Below are 17,840 nucleotides of genomic sequence, written 5' to 3'. Positions count from 1 at the left end.
GCACTTAGCAACCACTGTACAAGAGGAACAGGCAGATGGCTAGCACTCTCTGTGTATTTACTATAACACTTATTTCACTGCAAAGCCCCTGGAAGCAGAGACTTAGATTTTAGAAACTATGCACATAGTAGGCACATGATGAATTTTTTCTTGAATGAATCGATTCAGTCATTGCCAATTCTGCCATAGTACTCTGCAGACTACTGGCAACTGCCCACATTTCATATGGTATGCCAATGCTAAAAAGAAAAAAAAAATGCTAAAAAAATTCAGGCACATTCAGCTAAACTTAGCAGTCTTAAAATGGCAACTATGTCAGCTGAGGCATACTTTTTATCTTGTGCCAGTACATCTGTCTTTGATATTTCCTTCATTTTCCTTATGCTGCTGTGCCCTTATTGAACCTGAAAGGGATAATTGAGTTCAATAAGCTACGCTATTATTTTAAAAGTCCTCCAAGTTCTTCAGACACCCACAAATGAACTCACAACCCCTATCACAATATTCCTTCCAAGAGATCCACAGACAAGGATGATTACTTATGATGCTTACTTCACAGAGAAGTGAAAAGCCGAGAAGGTGATGGAGCGGAAGGACTAAATCGGGGTCATTCACTAAAACGTCTGCAAAGTCAGACACAGATCCTGCTTCCTTCTCCTGTCTTCAGCCCTTTAGAGGAAACTTTATAGAGTTGCAGTGATCTCAGACATCACCTAACCGAACTCCTTATGTTGGTAACACAAGTGTAAACTCAGTTTCAGGAAGTCTATGATCCAAGACTCAAACTGAGGCAAAAGGGGCTCTTTCCTTTATACTACGCCAGCTCTCAAGATCCAAAGCCCTAACTCACCATTTGGCGGTGGAAAAAATGGCCAGGAACGAAACTACGTACGGCAGTCCAGAACCAGGCCCCACCTTCCGGATCAGGCTGTCCGGGCCTCCTGCTAACAAAGCGTCTGGCCCGAGCTTCCGTACCCGCTCCCACCCGGCCCGGGCTGCTCCGCTCCAGCCCTCCCGCTCAGCCGCCCGCCCCATGCACCGCAGCACCACCCGCTCGCGAAGGCCGGAGACCCGGCCCTCTAAGTCTCACTTTCGTCTTTCGGCCACCCGCGCGCCACCACTCAGGCGACGGCTGATGGCGTCACTTGTACTTCCGCCTGCAGCTGCGTTCTAGACACCAGCGAGGAAGGAAGAAGGGAGGTCTGAAGGGCTGTGTGTGGGGGAAATAGCGAGGAAAGAGAAGCGATCCGGGTGCTAGCGGGCGCTACGGCAGTCACCGCGGCCCTCCTCTGTCCCCGCCGTCCCCCCCATCGGAAGTCGCCCTAGGCACACTTCCCCCGATTCTCGGTAGTCTCCCCTCTGCTAGATCTCCGGGCACCCGGGTCTCCCTCTTCGCTTCCCCCACCCCCAGCTTGCTCCCTCACGCTCCCTCCCTCCCATCGTCAGGCTCCCCGCCCTTAGTATCGCGAGACGAGGTGAGAGCTGGCGGAGCGGCGGCGGCGGCGGCGGCAGTAGAGGTGACCGAGGCGGTGGCGGCGAAGGCGGCACCGAACGCTGTGTCGGCCCCGGTGCGGCCGAAGTCGCGGTAGAGCGTAGCCCCCACGCCCCTCCCCCGTCCGCGCCCTCCCTCTTTCCCCGGAGATGGAGAAGGCGACGGTTCCGGTGGCGGCGGCAGCGGCGGCGGCTGAGGGAGAAGGGAGCCCCCCGGCGGTGGCGGCGGTGGCGGGCCCCCCCGCGGCGGCGGCGGCGGCGGCGGCAGCAGCGGAGGTCGGCAGCAGCATTGGCGGCGGCAGCGGGGCTCGCTCGGCCTCGTCTCCTCGTGGGATGGTGCGAGTCTGCGACCTGCTCTTGAAGAAGAAGCCGCCGCAGCAGCAGCACCACAAGGCCAAGCGTAACCGGACTTGCCGACCCCCCAGCAGCAGCGAAAGCAGCAGCGACAGCGACAACAGCGGCGGCGGTGGAGGCGGCGGCGGCGGCGGAGGAGGAGGAGGCGGCGGCGGCACCAGCAGCAACAACAGCGAGGAAGAAGAGGACGACGACGACGAGGAAGAAGAGGTTTCTGAGGCAAGGGCCTGCTTTCAAAGGAAGAAGGGAGGAAGGGAGTGTAAAGGGTCGGGGCCAAAGGTGGGAGGGGACTTGCGAGGGGACAGATTCCTGTGGGCTTGATCTGTCTTCGGGGCTAGGCTTTACACCGCTCGCTTTCTTTCCCGGGCCGAAATCGTGAGGTGTGGACATGTGGGGGAGGGTAGCTGACACGTGGGGGTGGGAGGACCGCAGAGTCCACAGAGTTGCTGCACAGCACGTTACCCTGGCATGGTTCACACGGTTAGGGGTGGAAGGAATTGGTTAGATTCACTGTGTGCACACTCGGCGGGGTCGGCCTCAGGCCAGTAGGGCCCTGTTACTCCTGGGGCGGGGGCGGGACCAAAGCGGGAGGGGTAAGATAATAGGTAGGAGAGTCCCTTGGAGAACGATTAGGAGGTTGGTAGATTTCTCCCACTAGTGAGGTGGAGGGGAGCAGTTTGAGGGGGAGGCAAGCTTGTAATGGACTGAGAGCTCAGTGTTTGTGTATGTGAGAGACACGTGAGAAGCTGTACTTTTCCATACTGTTCTGCTGCAGGTTCCCACCGCCCCTCCACCCCCCCCCCCCCCATAATTGTGGCTGCTGAAGTCACCTTCACTTCCTCGATCTCTCAAAGATTTTGGATGAACGGATCTTATATCCATTTACATTGATATATGACTCAGTGGATGAAAAATGTATTTGATCCTTACATGTACATACTCATACATTTTCAAATGCTTCCTTGGTGAGGAAGAATTAAGCTAGGCCCTGTTGCTTTTCACAGAATGTGGAGCAGCCTAAGAGGCTGCTTGGGAGCCAGGCTTGGTTGTGGTGAGTTGGAATAGGAAGAAGGCCTCTTGGTCTGTCCTAGTGATCTGGTTTCATAACTGTTTATAATTTTTCCTGGGTTCACAGACAGGCGGCGTTGCAGGCCCTCATTCTTCAAAGAAGGCATTTAACCAAAAGCTCAGTAAAACATCATACTGAGAACAAGCTAAGAGTTGGCCTTACTAGTTAGCAGGTCTTTTGTAACTCTCTTGTCTGCTTCCTGAAATGGAAGCTAGAAAATCTCGATCTGAAGAAAGAAGTTGTAACTTAAGGCAACAGAAGGAAAACCGCTTTTTAAAGGCTGATTATAAATTTAGTTATAAGAGAGAACAACTAAATTATATAAAAGTACCACTTGCCATTTATTCTCTTCCACAAATAGCTTATTTTGATACAAGGCTTATTTTGATACAATTTTTTGAAAATTGCATTATTGGAAGTTGGGTTCCCTAATTTCAAATAAAGAAATAACCTTTTGAAGAATTTGAGACTTGTCTATTAGTAGAAGAATAGATTCTCTTTTACCTCAAACTGAATGAAGTTATATCTGAAGAGATGTAATCGTTGGAAGTATGTATACCAAAAAAATGGGCACTTGCTACTATTCCTGTTTAGCCTACTGAATTCTAAGGGTAGGTTTGTATTGATAGATTTTGTATTGACCTAGTTGAATGTTTCAGAATAGTGTATAGCTCAACTTGCATATGAAACAGTGAAAAAAGGATGGAACAGGATCCTTATTTCCAGTAAAATCTGTTATGGTAGTTAGAACTCTTCAATTGCATTATTTTTACAGAGACGAGAAAACATTTTAGAAATAATCTCATCCAACCTTCTTATTTTAAAAATGAGGATAACAATTTTTTTTTTTTTTAGAGGCAACTGACAGTGATGGTAGCAACAAAAGTGGAAATCAAAGTTTTGTGATGATTCAGACCAGTATACTTTCCATGACAGTTTAGTCCCTGTATCCCTCTCCTGACCTCTTTCAAAAAATAGGCAGTCCGTTGCAAGCCAACACAGTCAAACAGCTTGTGCAAAATACCCATATTTTATTAAAATTTTAAATTCTCTAACAAAATGTCAAGCTCTGGTTTGGAACTTAATATCAAGTTGAGTGCAGTACTTACTGAAATATTATTTGTCTCTAAACTTTACATATCTAGATAGTTCTGTCCATTGGAATTTGGCTTAATAAGCAAAACTTAGTAATTCATTAAATCATGTAGAATAGGCTCAAGCTTATAGTGGTGTTAGTTTTGTAAGTTGGGTTTGGTTTTCCTTGGAAGATAGTGATATATGTTGACTGATCAGTTAGAGAAGTGTTTTCTTTATTTTTAATATGCTTTATTCTGTCTTCTGTCCAGCAGTATAAACAATGGGTTTGTCATTTGTTATGGAGATGAGTCAGGAAAAATAAGTGGAAGAAAGCACAACTATTAAAAATAAGTCTATATAGGTACATGATGAAGGATAAGCAAAGAGAAGTACGGTATGTCTCTGCACCTGCCTCCATCCTTGATTAGCTTTATTTATTTATCTGTACTCTATAAGCTAAATGGATGAGTTGCGCAGTGTTTTTCGTTTTACTACCATTTTATCGACATGTCAGCAGAACTTTAACTTTACAAAGCTAGGAAATCTTAATGGCTGATAGTTGTACTTAAGTCCTTTCTCTAAGTCATCCTGTTATTGCTACACGATGAAAAATATGGATTGCATCTTTGAGATTCTCCTTCAGATAAAAATCATCAAAAGGTTATGGTTTTGCAGTTATTTAACTTGAAAAAGTGGAGGGTAATATAACAAAAAATATCTATGTGTACTTTGATGAAATGCTAGCAGGATATTTTGCATATTTTCTGAAAGAGGGAACATTGGAAGGAAAGGAGATTCAATTTAAATAAAAGCTTTATTTGAATGTTTAAGAAAAAGAATCTAACTTTTTCTAAATGTTAGTGTAGGTTATTGAGAATTGGATTTTCTCTTCAGTATTTCAGAATAGGATAACCATGTTGCAGATAATTTGTGCAACTTCAGATATTCCTTTACCCACCTCCCCAATCTGATGCAAAACCTTAGATCAAAAATTGAAAATTATAATAATTCTCTCAGCTTTCAATGAGTGACTGACCAATATGGAAAATAGATGGAAATGTATTTCCTAACATAAAAACTCTGATGCACTTTACTGACTAGTGGATTAAATGAATTAAATAGTTTAATTTGAATAGTGTAAGAAAAAAATACGGAAATTGCAGGAGTTGATACTCCATTTCATAAACAACATTACATTCTGTTGAACCTATTTTTAAATGTAATTGAATGGCATCAGTGTTTGCTAAAGCAGACACTGATGCCTTTAATAGCTTGCTATTAAAGGTAGAACTCATGTTCAAAAGTTAACATTTTTGTTAAAGATGCATAAAATTTAATACAGTAGGAGTTGATCAGAATTCCATCTATATTTGGTAGGTAATTTGAGGTTTTAAATTTAAGTAACAAACCTAGTGAAGCTATTTCATACAAAGGGAGCCCAGTAAATAAGTTAGGACTTAACTTATTCATTCACTTTTGAAAGGATTTGCAAGGCCAGGGAGCATCTGTTTATAGACAGACATCAAAGACCTAGGGTTGTTTCAGAAGTAGATTACGTTTCCTCAAGTTCAATTCCAAATCTTTTTTTTTGTTTTTTGTTGTTAGTTTTTTCATAGAAAAATGCCAAGTTCCTCTGTTGTTATGGTAGAATCCCAGATTAGCCCATAGAAGCTTATCTGTTGCCCTGTTTCACCTCTTAATTGACAAAGCAGTATTTATAAATAAGATGGTAAGATCTTTGAGACAGTGGTTCTGTTATAATTAATCTTGTATCCTATTCTGCTTGAGCATAGTACTTAATAAAAATTTTTTCAGTGAATAACTAATAACTAAGGAAGATCCAGAATTCATTTAGGAAACCAAGAGTAGGTATAGAGTTCCTTCCTTCTTGGATCCATGGCTGTCCAATAACTGAAATTTGGATTTTAACATCGTTCAATTACTTAATTACTTCTCTTAGTAATAGTGAGCTCATAGGTATTAAGGGAAAGCCATTTAAACCAAGACATTGATTGTTGATTGCCTGATAAGTACCTAAAGATAGATTTATATTTATCAAATCGAGTACCTTAGGGAGATTTACATTTTGAAAGCATAATACAAACTATTATTCAGTACCAGTCTAATGTAATGGTTAAGGGCAGGAATGGAGCTTGAATTCATACCCTTGATCCATCACACACATTTGTAATCTTGGGCAAGTTACCTAATGTCACTCCGGTTTCCTCATATTTAAATGATGATAATAGTAGATTCTACCTTACAGCATTGTTTTGAGAATTAAATGAGTGAATTTAGTTTTCATATATTCCCATTTTCACCGTAGTGCTATGATGTCATCATATTTGTTTCATTATTCATAAATGTTTGTAGTTTCTATTATACAGGAGGAATTTTGCTGTATTAAGTAAGTAACAGTGAGCAAAACTATTTTAAGACACACTGATTTAAAATGCACCAATGATTAAATAAAAGTTTGAGGAAGTATGAGAGTGAAAGCAAATGGTTAAATGTATATCCCGAATAAAGTATGAGAGGTATACAAATGTTGGGAGGGGATATTCATCATATTCATTTAAAATGCAAAGATACAGGGTTAGAAGGGTTTTAGGTAACTTCTTCAGGGCCACATAGCTGCTAAGTGGCAAAGTGGAACTTAACCTTTGATTCAAAGCCTGCCTATTCATTCATATATTGACATGCTCTGTTATGCTGTATGATGTTGAGTACAACTTTATCTGATGTTGACATATCAGCTAAAGTTAAAATAAATTCAGATGACATAGGGGAGGATACTTTTTGGTAGTAAGGTAGTCACTGAAGACAAATTACCTACCCTGAACATTGCTTTTCTTGTTCTATAAAGTTGGTGGGTTGGGAGGAGAAATACAGAGAGCACAGATAAGTATATTCACATTTTCACCATTTAGAATTAGCAGTTAACATAATGAAGCTTTATAGTGAAAACCACCTCCTCTACTGGCAATCTTTTGCTTCTCCCTGCCTTTTAAGACTTAAACATTTCAAGGTTATCTTTATTAAGCTAAGAAAAAAAAATTCCTTTTAAATAGGAGATGTTAAGTTGGGGTCTGGATAAGCTAAGAATACCTTGGAGTTAAATAAACTCAAGATTTTGTTGAAGGTGCTTATATATATATATTTTTTTTTTCCTTTTCTTCCCTTCACCTATAGTATGTGTGTAAAACTTCCATTAGATACCATATTCAGAGAAGCATTTGACTTCCCTCCCTCCTGAAACATTCTTACTTCAGTGGTTGTAGGAAATTAGGCAAGCATTTATATGGATTGTTTAGAATTGGGAAACTTGTTTCTAAGGTAATGTGGTAATGAAGAAGGCATAATTGTGTTGTGAAGTAGGAGATCCAAAATTTATTTGTTTTCCTGGTTAATTAACACTATGCCTACTCTCCTCTTAAATCCTTATATTTTGCCTTTTAATTGATGAAACGCTTTTATCTAGTCTGCTGTGTTCTGTCAGATCTGAAGACAGAAACCCTTGTCTTCTGCATCTCTATACCTCTACTGTATTCTACCAGTACTATACCATGTGTGTTATACCTGTGTCAGGTTTTGGTGAAGTCGGATCTCTGAAGTAAAAATAGTTTGTAAATATATCGTCTTTAGTCGCTTACTCTGGAAATATTTGGGACCTCAAATCTTAAGTCTTAAGGTTATAGAACTTGGTTGCAACTATTTATGGTGGACCCCTGTCAGATGCTTTTATTAGATTATAATTATTCAGTTTAGTCTCGTCATTAACTTCACCAACTTAATTGGAGTTAGTATTTTAAAATTTTCGATGTGGAATAATCATCAAAGCAGTATGTTTTGACTCCCAGAAATTGACTGGACTATTCGCTAGTTTGCTTCTACTGACATCCAAAGTCAACCAGCTGTTGACTAGGAGGTCGATTTTCAGGTCCTTGAAACAGTGTGTTTGCACTCTGTAGTTTTTTATGCATTTTTGTAAGGATAATTTAGTGGGTTAGAAAATGTGGATGTAATGAGCTTCCTTGTAATTTTTCCATACTTTATTATAGATGAGAAGGAATTTTCACTTCATAATGATATGTGAATTACTGCCTACTGATACTACTTATATTTTTGTTAGGACCGATAGGGGGCACCAACATCCATGGTAGCCTATGCCAAATCTGACTTCTTTCAGCTTTCACCTTTTGAAAAAACAAGTCATTAGGAAATAGAAGGTGGTAGATAAATATGAATACTCCTTCTAGTCCCTGGAACCTTACCTTTATGGTAGAGTTGTACCTATCCACTTGCCACACAGAAGCAAAATACCCTTTCTGCCTTAGTGTTTTTACTTAACTTTTTTTTTCTTTTGTCTTTAGAAACTATTTTTATCCAGTCAAAGTGCAAGTGGAATTGTGGAGCATTATAGGTATTATTTTATCATGATTTGTAAATTTAGGGTTTTAATTATTGAAAAGGGACATGCTGGAAATTTTATCTTCCCCAAAAATGCTGTGAAAAAATCGATATAGACCTAATTATTGAAAGCATAACTTCGGTTGACTTCTGTCATCCTGTGAAACTCATAAACATTACCTGATCTTTTTAGAGTTGGCTTTTTAAGTTTCTTTCAGGGTGAAGCTAGAGATAAAAGTGGGTCAAGTAGAAAAAAATGTAAAGATCACGGTACTTTACGAATTCTTTATAGAGCCGATATTATTGTTTTTATAAATAATTTTGACATAATAAAGTCTCAAAGTATGCAGGTATTGTTGAATTGTGCTGATGGAAATGGACAACAAGATTATTGAGAATAGATTAAAAAGGTTAAATAGGGTTATATGAGTCAGGTAAAAAATGAGCTTTTTTGATTAAATGGTCTGAAAGAAAGCCTGCTTTTTCAGTAAAAGTGCAGTATAATGTTGAACAAGATTGAATAAGGTTTTGGAGATAACCAAAGTCATAATTCTTATTTTAAATAATGATAAGGTACAACTGCACAAAATAGGTTATATGTATTTCTGTCTGCTGTACCATGAAAATGAAATGATGACCAAAACTAGGCAAGTTCTAGAGCGAGAGCTGAAAACTGATTGGATGGGGATGGATTCCATGATCAAGGAGGACTGCAGATTATACAGTTATATTCTCATTACTCCAGTAACTCACATAGAGTCACAAAGTGAAGAAAATGTGAGCTGTATTAGATAGTGTTAGTTCAATTTTGAAAATAAGTAAACTCATTTCTTGAGATTATTTGAAAGTATAGACTAAACATGGCAAATATATGAAACTAGTTTGTAGCTACGCATCTCTAGCAGGGCATATTCTCCTCTCAAGCTATCATTTACTCTCATTTAATCTTCCATTTTTTTAATCCTCCCTGCCCCCAATAAAAGAACAGAACAGAAAAGAAAAAAAGAAAAGTGAAGAAATAAAGACCTGTCCTAAAATTAATTCTTGGTCTGGTTTTTCCTTGTGAATTGTTTTTCAATTAAAGAACCTTTGAGTGAAAAATATTTCAGAGAGATCTGTAGAAAAATTGGTGTTGTCAGTTTTGAATTTGGAATAAAAAAATATTAACATGAAGTTCTATTCCTTTTCTTTCCTTTTGCCCTAAACCTGAAACCTGAGAAGAAAAGGAAATCTTATGTTTGTGTTATACCAGGTCTATTTCCAATTCTGTCTTTGACCCCCAATATTGTCTTTTTCCTTCTCTGTGCCACGTTTCCCTCTTGTTTTTTATATGAAGTTAATAACAAAACTAGTCCTGTTGCAAAGCCTCTAGTGTAGTTCTTTCTGGTGTGAGATTCAGTATAGGAGTTAATTCTTTTACTTGCCGAACATTTATTGTGTATCTGCTATGTGTGGCTGTTTTTAGTCTATGTTGTAATAGTCTCAGTCATTTCCTTCTCAGTGAATATGAGTTAGCCATATTTAAAATCATAGCTGTATGCATTATAGTTAGGAAAACTTTTAAACTTGCATACATGAAAACTTAGCACAGTGTTGGAATTGTGTTTTTTATGGTTTTTAGAAGATAGGTATCGCTATTAGTATATTTTTCTAAGTTTTTTTTAAGATGCATTATTGAGACCTAGCATAACTACTTAGGAATTATGAGGATTTTGGAAACACTGAGACATTATTCCCAGCTTCATGAAATTTAAATCTCATTGAGACAAAATTAATAATAATTAAAAACTGTGAGGATGTTTTTAATCCTGTGTAATTACCTGGAAGTCTAACATTTTTCAGTGTATCTGTTTGCTTTTAGAACTGGTTTCATTATAGAGATTGTTCTGTTTTTGCATACCAGTGGGGTGGACTCTATATCTTTTATGTGTGTCTCTTAGAATACTCACTAATTCTTGGTATTATGCTCTTTTTTTCTTTTAACAATGAGATCTGTATGTGACTTTTTTTAGAGTGTCCAAGACTACTAAATTACACCAAAGAATCATCCATTCTAATTTGACCTTGAAGATTTTGTAAGAAAAGAGGTAGCTATACTAATATGCTTATGGTTGCTACAGGTAGAGATGTGTAAAAATATGAAAAATTGAATTACAGGACAGTGCAGAATGTAACGTTAAATATCTTTTAAGTTGGATTTTAAATACAGTGTTTATATAATTGTTTTAATTCATTTCCTAAGTTGTGTCCAATTCTGCAGCCCTATTGACCGTAGCACTCCAGACTCCTCTGTTCCCCACTGTCTCCTGGAGTTTACTCAAATTCATGTCCATTGAGTCAGTGATGCTTTGAGTTCCTATAATTAAGTGTACATATTTGTAGAAACTTACAGATATTTGTTGAAAGTTTGGCAAAATCAAAGAAATCTGAGAAATACAAAAATCACTTATAATCCTCTTTCCAGAATTAATCATTATTATTTGAAATCATCTTTGCATTCTTTTTTCTTCATGTATATTAATCAAATTGTTATACAAAGCAGAGCTGTCACTTACACATTTTGTCTTCTGTGTTTCATTTGTGATCATTCTTAGAACATATCAGTTAAGGAGATGTTTTCATGTAATGATTACATACTTATTTAGCTGTAAGAACTAGTGATACTTGCATACTTTAAAAAAAATAGAGTCTTCTAACACATAAAGGTTTTATCCAGCGCTTAGAGTAAACACTGCTAGTTTGGTGTATGTCAAATGTTTTAGTTTCTTTCTTGGTGATAGTAAGTGAATGAGAGAGAAGGGGTGAGTGTGGGTGTGTGTGTTGAGGGGTGTGTCTGAGAGTATATTAAGATTTGACTTGGTCTCATTTACTTATGAATGTTTCATAGTGTGCTGTTTGTAGTTTATTTGATCTTTTATGTTGGTAGACATTTAGACTGTTTCAGTACATTGCTATACATATTATACATTGTTGAAGCAAACATCCTTTTACATTATTTTTGACTACAAATGTATTTCTTTGGAATGGATTCCTGGAAATGGAATTTGAGGGTGAGAAGTTATTCACGTACTACATTTGATAAATTCTCTCGTTTTACTTCTTTCAAAAATGTTTAAGAATGATATTGGATTTGATCATCTTAGTTTTTAAAATCTGTTAAATAAAAATTAGTGTTTTGGTTTTGTCTTCATTCTCCTTATTACTGTTGACATTGAGCAAATTTTCATGGTTATATTTTATTTGGATTTATTTTGAAATTTTCCTCTTTTATCCTTATTATTCTAGCGTTTTTTTTTCTTTTAGTGGTATGTGGTTGTATCTATATTTATGGCTATTAATCCTTCATGGTGTCATTTGTTACACATATTCTCTATCAGTTTACTGTATTTCTACAATGTAGAAAATTTTTTATTTTTTTGTAATAAGTTCTAGAAATATGACTTCTAGAGACCTTCTTTACCCTAGTATTTAAACAAAATTTCTTAGATAGTTTCTTTTGGTATTTCTGATTTTTCCCCCAAAGATACATGGCTTTTGTTTTGGATGTAGTATTTAATTGTTTCATTAGCATTTGACCCTGTTGACCAATCCTTGTCTCTTAAAAAGTACTGTTCTCTTTGCTGGTGTAATACCAGCCTCTCCTGTTTTTACATTACTAACTGGTTTTTTTGGTCTTACTGCTTGCTCCTACCTCCTTCATTGTATATCCTTTGGTTATTTGGTACCACATTGCTCTTCCTGGACCTTTTCGTCTTGTATCTGCTCACTTTTTAGGTGTTTTTATCTCATTTTGTGTCTTTATATATGCAGTTGCTAATGACTCAAGTTTATGTCTCCGATTTAAACCTTCTTGAGTACCAGACTGAAACTTCTGGCCACTTAACAGTTGTACAAACCTTTCTTCCAATGTGTAGTTTTCTTTCTCAAGAGAATCTATCCAGAGCCCTAGCTGGAAACTACATATAGGTCAGTGTAGGATGTCTGCATAATGCTTTTCTCCTTAATTCAGTCCAGGTGTCTGTAAAATAAACAACATTATCTATCCTTCTTTTGCTCAACCCATTGTACAGTGGTGAGTAGGAACAGGATAATCATAATAATAGCTTCTTTGGAGAAGAAAAGAATAGGTAGACCACAGTCATTGGTCCATAGTAATAATGAAATCCTTCTGGACAGAAGACTGCCCTGGCAGCTATGTAAAATCCTTGATAAAATTCTTGGTTTTGCTCTATAGGAGAAATGCCTTTTTGACTATTGTGTGTATCCTTGGCTTTGTTCTTAGGTGATTCTTTCTTGTTATCCTCCTTTGCTGCATCTGAAGTAGTAGGTATTTGAGAGTGTGACATTCCTAAGATTGCAAAGTTTTATAGCACCATACCAGTTGGCATACATTTAGAGGCTGCAGGGTTACTTAAACTTCAGTTATAGAGTTTTATAGGCCAGTAATGTGGTTTGATGGTAAAACTCAAACATTTATTTAATTGATTTCTAAGTTAGCACCATGTGATACTAACTACAGCAGAAGATCTCTTTTTGTTATATTTTTTGAAATCAGCTCATTCTCCTCTCTCTTCTAGACTTTTTCCTTTCTCCCTGTGTTACCTGGCTTCCTTGAGAGCATCTGAAATGTTTAGCTCAGGTGACATATCAGTCACAGTTTAACCAGAGAGGCAGAATGAGTAGATTTATATATGTTAGGTATGTAGATAGGTAGGTAGGTAGGTATTAAGAGCATACAAGGAATTGGTTTATACAATTCTGAGGGCTGGCTAACAAATATGAAATTTGTAAGGTAAGGAGTTTGTTAAGAGTTCACCCAAGCTGGAACCCACGGATATATGCTGAAGCTGTTGTTCATAGGCAATTAGGAAAGAAATATCCAGCGAAGGGTTACCAGTTATAGACTTAGTATTTGGAGTCACACTCATCAGGAAGAACCCAATCTTTTACAAGCTCATCTGACTAATTTAGGCTCAGTAAAGGTGATCACTCTGGCTTAAAACAATCAACTTATTAGAGACTTTAACTATATCTGCAAATCCCCCCATGCAATCCCAAAGAGCAGCACCTAGACTAGTGTTTGAATAACTGAGAGAAAGTATTTACAAAATGACTGTTGCCCTTCTTTCCTCTTAGTTTTCCCTAACCAACTTGACCCATCAAAAATCATCATAGGTGGGAAAGCAGCACTCTTTACCTGATCTTTGCTATATCTGACGAAGAATCTTTGAGGTCACAAAGTTAACTCGTGGTATTTGGAATTGCAAGACACTTGCCTTTCCCAAACCCAAGAGACCTCCAGATTACTGGGCTCTTACAGGTAGAGTTTGCTATAGAGAGATCTTCTCTCAGTGGCACTATTTTTATATCTATTTCTGCTTGCTGCTGCTGCTAAGTCGCTTCAGTCGTGTCTGACTCTGTTCGATCCCATAGATGGAAGCCAACCAGGCTCCCCCATCCCTGGGATTCTCCAGGCAATAGTACTGGAGTGGGCTGCCATTTCCTTCTCCAATGCATGAAAGTGAAAAGTGAAAGTGAAGTTGCTCAGTCGTGTCCGACTCTTAGCAACTCCATGGACTGCAGCCTACCAGGCTCCGCCACCCATGGGATTTTCCAGGCAAGAGTACTGGAGTGGGGTGCCATTGCCTTCTCCCCTATCTCTGCTTACAAACTGCTTAAACTCATAGGTGAGTTGCTGTTTCTAGTCATTCATTAAACAGCTAACACATCAGTGTTTTTAGTTTTTCTAACTGCTTTTCTTATAGCCCCATACCTGGTAGTTAGGTGATTTGCCTTACTCATTATTGCAGGCAAGAGTTTTACAAAATGGTTTTGCTTCTGCATAACAGAGGTTGCTAGGTTCCCAGCCTGAAATATGCTTCCTTGCCACCTGTTCTTCTAAACCTTATCAGAGTTTTTTGATTAGTTACAGTATAGGATAGCTTATTGGAACAAAAAGACTCCAAAACACATGAAGTTCAAGCAAGGAAGATTATGTGATAACCTGGGGGTAGTCACTATCTTCAGGTCATTTTGTGTAGCTTAAGTTTCTGATCTTTTGTTATACCATCACTTAACCTGTGCTGTCTAGTATGGTAATGATTAGCCACATATGGCTAGTGCGTGCTTGAAATGTAGCTACTATGACTGACAGTCTGGATTTTTAATCTTATTTAATTAAATGAGCATTTGTGGCTACCATATTGGAGAATGAAGGTCTAGAACGTTTCTGTCATCACAGAAAGTTTTATTGAACAGCTCTGCCTTAGAGTGTTAACTTCATCTACAAGGTCTGATCATTGGCTTACCAGCATTATGTTCATGTTTCATCCTGTTATTATCTGAATTGTATTTCCTCAAAATTCATGCTGAAACCCTAACCCCCAGTATCTCAGGATATGGTTATATGTAAGAATATAACTTTAAAAAGGTAATTAAAGTTAAGTCAGGTCATGTGGATGTTCTCTAATCCAGTCTGACAGGCATCCTTATAAGAAGAACTGTGGACATAAAAAGAGACCCCAGGGATGTGTGCATGCAGAGAAAGGCCACGTGAGGACACAGTGAGATGGCCATCTCTAAGCTAAGGAGAGAGGCCTCAGAGGCCTACTGGCACCTTGATCTTGGACTTCTAGTTTTAATAACTGTGAGAAAATAAACTGCTGTTGTTCAAGCCACCCAGTCTATATATTTTGTAAGGCAGCCCTAGCAAACTAATACATAGCCTGTGAGAAATAAGAAATAGAAAAATGAGCACAGATAACTTCCTTTTGAGGAATTGACCAAGAAATTGCAAACATAACTTCATGTTATATCCTATTGGCCAGAGCTTAGTTATGCATCTATACCTAAGACCTAGCTCTTGCTCTGTGTCCATTATACCCAGATATAACTTGTGGGAGAAGTGTTTTACTAAAAGAAAAAAGGGAATGTGGATATTGAAGATAATTAACGTCTTATATAAGTATAATTTTAGGATTACATTGTTCTTATGGCTAGCAATATAAGAAAAAAAGTCACTCCTGGTTCCTGAAATAATCTTTTTGGCCTTGCTTGGGTCACATGTCCATTCCTGAACCAGCAACTTCAACTATGGAAGAAGAGTTTTGTTCAGACCTCCATCATGTCTTTTCCACTCCATCTAAGATGTGGACAAGGAGAGGTTGTTCCCACTTGAACCTCATGAAATGGTTTCCCAAAGTGACTGTTTCTGTTGCCAAAAAGGTGATGTAGGAGAATGGGAAGGGAAAGGGTATTGGACATAAGACCTCCAAATTATACCTTGAAACTTCCTACCACACTCCACCTTTGTTGCCATTACTTTGGCACTTGCTGTTTTCTTACTTAGACTTCATATAGCGGCTTCCTAATTTGATCTTGCTCTCTTCTCTTGTCTACCATATTTCACTTATTATTCATGCAACATTTAGGCTAGTCTTTCTGAAATGTAAATTATCATTTGACTTCTCATTGCTCTTAAAGCCCAAACTTCTAACTTGGCTGTAAGGTTTTATATGCCTACTCCTTGTTGTTCTAGCCTCATTTTGTATCACTTTCAGTGCATTCTAACCACACTGACCTTTTTCTTAGAACATGTGGACTTTCTCACTTGGGGTCTATTTACTTTCTTTCCAGGATGGTCTTCACTTGGCCCTTCATTTCTTCTCATCTTTTAGGTTTCACCTTATATATCCTTCTCTGTACAGGATTGTTTGCAGGAACTTTTCTCCCCTACTTTTTTCCACCTTCCCTTTCAGCTTTTTGTATGTACCTGGGTAGATTTAACTGGGGTGAGAAATAGACAGCTCTGTTGCTCTTGGACAAAGCTTTATTAGTATTAAATACTTCAGTGGACTCATATCTGTTTCTTACCACTTTAAAAGGAATTTGTGGGTAGTAAGAGTGGGGGGAGTTGAAGTGTTTTAACATCCCCAAATTCCTAACAGCTATTTGTTTTATTCATATGTCCATATCAATTTTAGCTGTTAGGTTGCACCTTTTGAAATTGTTTTTTGTACATCACAAGTCATCAAAAATATGATTTCTGTGGTTCAGCCTAATGTGTTAACATGTCTTAGAGGCAATTCTTCCATATTGATCTTCAAGAATTTGGGATATTGTGTGTTTAACTTGTCAGATGGCTTTTGTAAATTGTCATTGAATATGCCTATTGAGATTTTGATTGAAATACATTGAAATTTGGATTAATTTGAGGAGAGATAGATGTATAGTACGAAACATTCCTATCTTGAAAATATAGCATGCCTGTATTTTTCAGGTCCTTTGTCTATGTTTAATAAAAGTTTACAGTTTTCATGTAAGTTTTACACATTTGTTGTGGAGTTTATTCCAAATTATTTATAGTTCTTATTGCTATCTTGAATGGTATTTTTTCTTCTGTTACCCTTTCTAATTTAGTTATTTTTGGAGTCTAGGAACATATTGATTTTAATATTTTCATCTTTGTGTATATGGCCACTGAACTTAATTCGTCTCAGTTTTTTTTTTTGACTAAAATGCTATATTGAGTCCAATAATGATTGTCTTCTCTTTTTTAGTATGTACATCTGTGGTTCTTCTTTTCTTACTGCATCAGTTTCGAATACTCCCAAAATGCTGAATAAAAGTAATATAGGCTATCTTTATCTTTCCCTTGTAATGGAAGTGCTGTTTGGTCTTCAAGTATAATCCTATATTAATTTTGGCTTCCTAGGTGGCGCTAGTGGTAAAGAATCCTCCTGCCAAAGCAGGAGACGCAGGAGACATGGGTTCGATCCCTGAGTCAGGAAGATCCCCTGAAGTAGGAAATGGCAACACACTCCAGTATTCTTGCCTGGAAAATTCCGTGGACAAAGGAGCCTACTGGACAAAGTAGGCTACAGTCCATGAACCGCAAAGAGTTGGGCACAACTGAGTGACTGAGCATGCATGCACGCATACACATACTCCATTCTTTATGAGCTTCCCTGGTGGTTCAATTCAGGAGACCTGGGTTCGATCCCTGAGTCAGAATGATCCCCTGGAGAAGAAAGGCTAAACACTGAAGTATTCTTGCCTGGAGAATTCCATGCACAGAGAAGCTGAGAAGCCTGGTGGGCTACAGTCCATGGTGTTGCAAAGAGTCAGACACAACAGAGCAACTAACACTTTCACTTTATCAATTTAATATATCTCTTTCTCTTACCCTACTAAATAGTATCAGAAAAGGTATACTGAATTTTATCAAATGCTTTTTTGACATCTATTGAAAAGATAATTATTTCTTTCTTCCCCCTCCCAAGCTATTCATATAGTGAATTGCAATAATAAATTTACTAATATTAAACTGTGTTTGAAATATTATGATGTAGTTTTAACATTCTGTTGGGTTTTATTTTATTAACATTTTAATTTGTATTTTCTATGGAGATTATTCATTTCATATTAGAGTTTTAAACTT

At 38.1% G+C, this 17,840-nt stretch overlaps 1 protein-coding gene across 8 annotated transcripts in view; it reads left to right on the top strand.

The window, feature by feature from the left end:
- The first annotated feature begins 1,143 nt into the window (after nt 1–1,143).
- Nucleotides 1,144–17,840, top strand: part of ANKRD17 (ankyrin repeat domain 17) — a 166,146-nt gene continuing 149,449 nt past the window's right edge. For 5 of the 8 annotated variants that reach the window (XM_061420434.1, XM_061420432.1, XM_061420431.1 and 2 more), the window contains exon 1: nt 1,144–2,064. In XM_061420434.1, the coding sequence (XP_061276418.1) occupies nt 1,642–2,064 (423 nt within the window). In that variant the 5' untranslated portion in view covers nt 1,144–1,641. The remainder of the gene's footprint in view (nt 2,065–17,840) is intronic. The other 3 variants (XM_061420441.1, XM_061420440.1, XM_061420439.1) reach the window with 1 other exon arrangement.

The sequence above is a fragment of the Bos javanicus genome, chromosome 6 (genome assembly GCF_032452875.1).
Source record: "Bos javanicus breed banteng chromosome 6, ARS-OSU_banteng_1.0, whole genome shotgun sequence".
In the NCBI taxonomy this organism is placed as follows: domain Eukaryota; kingdom Metazoa; phylum Chordata; class Mammalia; order Artiodactyla; family Bovidae; genus Bos; species Bos javanicus.
This window is presented reverse-complemented; position numbering and strand designations above follow the sequence as displayed.